The sequence below is a fragment of the Cotesia glomerata genome, linkage group LG3, assembly GCF_020080835.1.
Source record: "Cotesia glomerata isolate CgM1 linkage group LG3, MPM_Cglom_v2.3, whole genome shotgun sequence".
NCBI lineage: Eukaryota > Metazoa > Arthropoda > Insecta > Hymenoptera > Braconidae > Cotesia > Cotesia glomerata.
This window is the reverse complement of record NC_058160.1, coordinates 16,347,279-16,354,512: the sequence shown is the minus strand read 5'-3', so window position 1 is coordinate 16,354,512 and position 7,234 is coordinate 16,347,279. Positions and strand designations below refer to the sequence as shown.

The 7,234-nt window shown below is 35.2% G+C and overlaps 2 protein-coding genes across 2 annotated transcripts; both read right to left on the bottom strand.

Annotated features, from left to right (window-relative positions):
• Window positions 1-330: 330 nt before the first annotated feature.
• LOC123261391 lies at window positions 331-4,120 on the bottom strand. The gene is made up of 3 exons (XM_044722985.1): window positions 1,837-4,120; window positions 985-1,417; window positions 331-733 (listed from the first exon to the last, which is right to left on the bottom strand). Exons 1-3 carry the CDS (start codon window positions 4,118-4,120, stop codon window positions 331-333), a joined length of 3,120 nt encoding a protein of 1,039 aa, XP_044578920.1.
• Window positions 4,121-4,491: 371 nt separating this feature from the next.
• LOC123261390 lies at window positions 4,492-5,493 on the bottom strand. Its single transcript, XM_044722984.1, has one exon. The coding sequence runs from the start codon at window positions 5,491-5,493 to the stop codon at window positions 4,492-4,494; it is 1,002 nt and encodes a 333-aa protein (XP_044578919.1).
• Between the last annotated feature and the right edge of the window lie 1,741 nt (window positions 5,494-7,234).

The following is a 7,234-nucleotide window of genomic DNA, read 5'->3' as shown; positions in this document are numbered from 1 at the left end:
ATGCGTATTATACGTGATAAATCAGAAAACGATTGACACAGAGTAGTCGTACTAGTACAAGCGTCCAAGCACAACTGCTTTCCGCCCGCCACGCGAGCCGGCTTCTCTCCCGCTAACCAGGGCGCGCATGAGCGACAGCCATGGTGTGACACGAATTTACACGAGTTGGAGCGATCAAGCCCGAAGGCGCAACTCCTCATATAAATTTCTATTGAATGTTTTTTCTATCGGTTAAACATACTCCCCCCGTTGCGAAGGCTGAGCAAGATGGTATGAATAGTGTTTACAATTAGTTACATTACATGATTACAATGTTTGATTTTATAAAATTCAAGAATTGATTGGTAAAGGACATAGTAGAGTGATATTTCGTTTGTATATCCCTTGAGCCGTTCGGATTGAAGCTACTCTTGTCACATCATCATCTCCTGGATGAATGTCGACCACCACTCCCAGCTGCCACCGCATACATGGTTGGTTTTTATCCATCAATAAGACGACTTGATTGATTGAAATTTCTCCTTGAGAGGAATGCCATTTTTGCCGAATTTGAAGTTCATGGAGGTATTCCAAATACCAACGTCTCCAAAAGTCTTGTCTAGCCTTGATAATGAATTGCCAAACATTGAGTCTGTTATCTGGAACATCAGAAAAATCATTTTCAGGCAGCATTGTGAGAGGACGTCCTATTAAAATATGAGCAGGCGTCAAGGCAATAGGATCATTAGGATCACTAGATAGAGAACAGAGAGGACGAGAATTTAGTATAGATTCTATTTGGATGGTTAGAGAATTCAATTCTTCGAAAGTGAGAAGTTGGTCTTTTACCACTCGTTTAAAGTGGTGTTTGAAGGATTTTACCGCTGCTTCCCAAATACCACCAAAATGAGGAGATAGTGGAGGATTGAACGTCCAGATAATGTTTTGCGTACAGCATATTCGTTAACGGAATTTTGATGGGATTTTGAATTAAATAACACATACAATTCTCTCAATTGATTATTTGCGCCTACAAAATTAGTACCATTGTCCGAATAGACGTGAGTTGGAACTCCTCGTCGACCAATGAAACGACCAAATGCCCCGAGAAAACCTTCTGTTGTTAAATCGCTAGCAATTTCTAAATGTATAGCTTTAGTAGCCATGCAAACAAAGACGCATCCATAGACTTTAATTTTTGTTCTGTTTCTGAATTTACGTTCTTTAATAAAGAGCGGTCCAAAGTAGTCTACACCCACGTGGGAAAATGCCGCTGATTCGGTGACTCGAGATCTAGGTAAATTAGCCATTTTACCTTGCAGTATTACAGGCTGATGTCGAATGCATGTGACACAATTTTTTACAATTTTACGGATCTGGTTTGTACCGTCTAGTAGCCAAAATTTGTGTCTAAGATTTGAAAGCGTACTCTGTATACCTGAATGGTATAATTTTTCATGAGTTTCTCTAATAATTAAATCGGTAACATAATGACGTGAAGGTAATAAAATAGGATGTTTCTTTGAAAAGATATAGGAGCATGTTTCAAACGACCTCCTACTCTCAGTAGTCCGTCTGAATCGATAAATGGATTGAGACATCGCAATCGTAAGTTCTTAGTCTCTCCGGTTTCCTTAATTTGTTCGATTTCATAATGATATTGTTCGTTTTGAATCATAGTCAAGATTTTTATTTCAGTTGATAATTTTTCTTCTACGCTTAAAGATTTGTATTTGAAGGCATTATTTTTTAACATTCGTAAACAATAAGAAAGGGAAATTATAAGTTTGGAATATGATGAAAATCGTTTAAACAAATTCTCAGTAGTGGCTAATAAACAGGTAATTTTTCGAGTACCTGGAAGTTCGGAAGGAACAGCAGGCTTTAAGTTAGGCCAATTAAGAGAGTCCTGTGAGAGCCACGTGGGACCTTCTAACCACATTTTGTTATTTAAGAATTCAGAAGGAAGTTGACCTCTAGATAAACAATCTGCCGGATTGTCTTTGGTTCTAACATGTCGCCATTCGACTTTACTGCAAAGAGTTTGAATTTTTGTTACGCGATTTGCTTCAAAGACCTTCAGAGAGTTAGGAGACCGTTTGAGCCATTGAAGTACAATAGTTGAATCAGACCAAAACGTAACTTTAGAAATATCAAAGTCAAAGGAGGGAATTGTGTCTTTATATAATTTAGCAAGTAATAATGCTCCGCATAATTCTAATTTTGGAATTGTAACATCTTTGATGGGAGCAACTCGAGATTTAGAACAAACTAATTTTGTGAGTATGTTTCCGCGTTCATTTACTGATCTTATATAAATACAAGCACCATAGCCCACTTTACTAGCGTCACAAAATCCGTGCAATTGTATGTCAGTCGGATTGGGAAGTAAAATATTGCGCTCAATAGAAAAATCTTTAATCAGAGGTAATTGTTCAGCAAATTTACACCAGTGTAAATGTAGCTCTTGTGGGACCGCTTCGTCCCAGTGGACCTTTAATTTCCAACATTCTTGAATGATAGTTTTTGCCGCTAATACTATAGGACCCAGAATTCCGATAGGGTCGAAAATTTTTGCAATATCAGATAAGATGGTTCGCTTAGTTATTTTTCGCGACGAGTCAATTGGTTTGACTGTGTAAATAAATTCGTCCGTTAGAGAATTCCATGCAATGCCTAAAGTTTTAGAAATTGGATCATCATTGATAGCACAATCTAAATCTAAAGTTCTTTGATCGAAATTATCCAGTGCATGTCGATGATTTGAAGCCCATTGTCTGAGTTCAAATCCACCTTTTCGCACCAGTTGAATGATTTCATCACGCAATTTTAAAATTTCGGTCAAAGAATTAGATCCAGTTAATAGATTATCGACATAAAGATCTCGTTTTAATATTTTTGAAGCTACAGGAAAATTATGAGATTCGTCATCAGCAAGTTGGTTTACGGTGCGTATAGCTAAAAATGGGGCTGCAGAAACCCCGAACGTAACTCGTTTAAGTTCAAAAGTGCTAATATTGTTATTATGATAGTAAAGAATTCGTTGAAATTTGTGATGATCCGGATGAATACAGATTTGCCGATACATTTGAGCGATGTCAGAAGTCATAGCATAAACAAAGGTGCGGAAACGCAAAATAATAGTGAAGAGATTGTCTTGTATAGTAGGTCCAGTTAGTAGAACTTCATTCAATGAGATACCTTTATCGGTTTTAGCTGAAGCATCAAATACAACGCGTACCTTGGTGGTAGTACTAGATGTTTTAATTATCGGATGATGGGGCATATAATACCCAGGTCCACTATCATCCGGTACGTGTACCATGTGGCCAAGATCGATATATTCGTTCATGACTTTAATGTATTCAGCCTTTAATGAGGAATCTGAATTTAGTCTCCTCTGTAAGGATAGAAATCTTTTATAAGCTAGTTGTTTAGAATTTCCGAAATCGACATCGTCTACGCGAAAGGGTAATTTTACTACATATCTACCGTCAGTATCGCGAGTAGTGTTATTTTGATAATAGGTCTCACACGTAGAATCATCAAAGGATCGAGAATCATTAGAACCTAGGTCTTCAATATTCCAAAATTTGGTTAATTGACTCGATAGATCAGTTAATTGACAAGTTACAGGAAATACATCTTTATCATTATTGACTCCCCCCGCTACGACCCAGCCCAGTTGTGTTTTTTGTAGTATTAAATCACAATCATTTTGTGAGCGATTAATCTGTCCGACAGATAGAAGAGAAAGTGTGGTACCTGAACCGATAAGGACATCTACAGGTCTTGGTATGTGAAATTGTGGATCAGCGAGTATTATGCTTTTAGGTATGCATATTTTATTACGTGGAAACATTTCATTCGGACTTAATTCTGCAATTTCATCAACGGTTAAAAATGACAATGTTCTTTGAAATTTATCGTTTAAAGATTTACAATTTATTTGTACGACATGTTTTGAAAGGGTTTGCATTCCATTAACAGCCCCGATTGGAATAGAACAATTTTGCATAGGAAGTTTTAATTTATTAGTCAAATTTTCAGTAATAAAATTAGCTGTTGCACAGGTATCAAGTAAAGCGCGAGCTTGTATGAATTTACCTGCTGAATCACGCATCTGGATGAGAGCACTCATCATCAATTGAAAACGCGGTGTTCTAAGTATGGTTGTATAATTATGAACGACTAGTCAAGCTGTAGATCCCTTATCAGTTGTTACAGTAGCGGGTGATTCGATTTTGGCAGAATCATGTTTTGATACGTTAGCATTATTTGTTTGTTGAGTTGCATTTTGATTAATGTGCAATGCAGTATGATGGAATTTCTTACAGACTCGACATCTGCTAGAAGTGCAGTTTCCCTGGTGTACGCGAAGACAATTATTGCAGAGTTTACTAGATTTTACGAATTTTATGCGTTCTCCTACAGTTAATGCATTGAATGTGTGACATTTATAGAGTGGATGTAAATGTTTGCAACATGGGCAGGCAGAAGAGGAGGTTGTCACTAAAGCTCGAACTGGCGTGTCAGTTTTTGTTTCTTCAAATTATTATTCGAGTGTTCATTACGTCTTCGTTTGGAAGAATGATCGGAATCGCGATGTTTATCGGGTCTGTGTGTATTAAGTCTGAAGGCAAAGTTTGAGATAAATTCACAAAATGATTCGAATGTTGGGAGAGTGTCGTTGTCAGTGAACGTTTCTTGCCATTTGTTTTTAATTTCTGATGGTAACTTATTTTCTAATATTCGTACAAGTAAGGATTCGGTAATATTAATTTGAAATGACTGTAGATTATTTATATGTTGCCGAGCATCATCTATCAACTTGTTTAAATTATCTGTTGTTGGGATCGAAATTGTATTAAGATTAAGTATCGAGTCATAATGTTTACAAATTAATGCTCTTTTCTTCTGATATGTTTTAGTTAAAAAATCCCAAGCTTTAATATAATTCTCTGCACTCGCATCAAAAAGCGCTAGCTTGTTAGTTGCTGAGCCAATTAAACATCCGCGGAGGTATAAAAATTTGTTTAGATCATCAAGATCATTACGTGTATCAATAAGTGTTTTAAATGTGTTTTTGAAAGATAGCCAATTTTCAAAATTACCATCGAATTTAGGTAAATCAGTAGTAGGGAGTTTAGCAAGTCGTTGAGTCTCAACAAAGGTAGTATTTCCCGCTGTAGTATTATTCGTACTAATGTTTGCATTATGTGAATTATTATGGTTAGTTCTATTCAATTGAGTTAACTTTTCAAATTGATCCATAAGATCGTAAAATAATGTACGAACGTCTTCCGCGAGATTTACTTCATTATCCTCTGGTGTAGTTAATTCGAGTTTCTCAATAAGTTCTCCACATTGTTCAAATAATTCCTTTACTTTTGTAAAGCGATAGTTAATGGACTTAGTTTTAACACCTTCAGCTGTTAGTTCATCCTGAAGTTTAGTAATTTTCGAAGCTATCATTACGCGTTTTTGTTCTAAAGAAACCCTTGGGTTATCCATTTTGTGATAAATTTATAAAAATAACAGTAAGAATAATCGTGATAAATATCAATTGATAATTAATTGTCTTATTTCTATAATAAATAGATTACTTGTGGTGATCAATTTATCTAAGAAACGACTTAAACACTTAATTATAATTAATAATAAATAATTTGAGAATTAATAATGAAGATAGAGATTAATTAATAATTAATTATTCTGTCGAACAATAACTAGTCACCATACAATGACCAATTAATTGTCGATTATTAAATAATTAATTAAATTAAATTATACGTAAATAATAAGAATAATAACGTACGTAAATATTTAAATGATAACCAATTGCACTATTCGATTGATAAATTGATTGCCTAGTGACAACCAATCCGTCAGTCAAACTTAGACAATTAATTAAAATTACAAATGAATAAGTTGAATATATTGTCAAGTGATAAAATGATATGATAGTTAGTATTGAATAAATTTTAATAATTCAAAAACTTATCTCATATGTGTTGAAGTCCAACGATGCTGGCAGCAGCTGGGTGGTGTAGTGATTGGATCCTTGGATCGTCTTGCTCGTCTTCGCAAATCAGGGTTCGTGTGCACTTCAAACCTCACAGGAGGCACCAAATGTTTTGTCGAAAACTATCCACTTAGGATAGTTTCCGTAATTGTTTTAAAAATTATAGTTAATTTGGGATTAGGATATTAAATAAATTGTGTGTCGATTTGTAGGGGAATAAAATGAAGATTTATTTATCCCCAGAGGAGGAAAACTCAGTTGCACTGAGAAAAAACCTCCTCGAATGAAAAAATGTACAAGTAAGAACGCAAAGCGTGTAGTGCGAATAAGACTATGTGTAAATTGCCGTCGCAATCAACACGAGGTGAGCTCAACCTTCTTAGAAACGCAAAATGTATTAATTCAGAATTCGTGAATTGACGCTAACTTTTAAGTTAACTAGAGTCAATTGATAGTGCAATACTAATTAATTGACGTACAACGTCAGTGTAAATACTGATAGATTATAATTATTAGTGTAGGAACTAATTAGATAATTTGACGTCAGAATTGAATAATTGATGAAATTTGATTTGATAGAATGATGGTTAAATGTCGAACGATGAATTTAATGTAATTTATTATAAGTATTGCGTATTAACTATGGATTGACTAAAGCCGCGTGGCTGATGCAATCCTTTCTCAATATGGCGCGCAATAACCGCGTGGCGTCACTTATTAATTTTGATTTATTTAACTCACTGAATAATTACTAATGAAATTTAATGAATCGAGAATTTAATTGGTAATTGAAATTAATGAAACTAATAATATTTAATGAAAATTTTAAGTGTTAAAGTAAATGCGTATTATACGTGATAAATCAGAAAACGATTGACACAGAGTAGTCGTACTAGTACAAGCGTCCAAGCACAACTGCTTTTCGCCCGCCACGCGAGCCGGCTTCTCTCCCGCTAACCAGGGCGCGCATGAGCGACAGCCATGGTGTGACACGAATTTACACGAGTTGGAGCGATCAAGCCCGAAGGCGCAACTCCTCATATAAATTTCTATTGAATGTTTTTTCTATCGGTTAAACATTAAGTGAACTTAACGTTGAATAAAGTTAGTATCGAGTAGTGAAAAAAGTTTGTAAAGTTTTTTTTTTTAAGTTATTATAGTATATTACACACCTAGGGAAGTAAAGTAAGAAATGTCTCGGATCACATGTAATTGTCGGCCGAGGCGAAG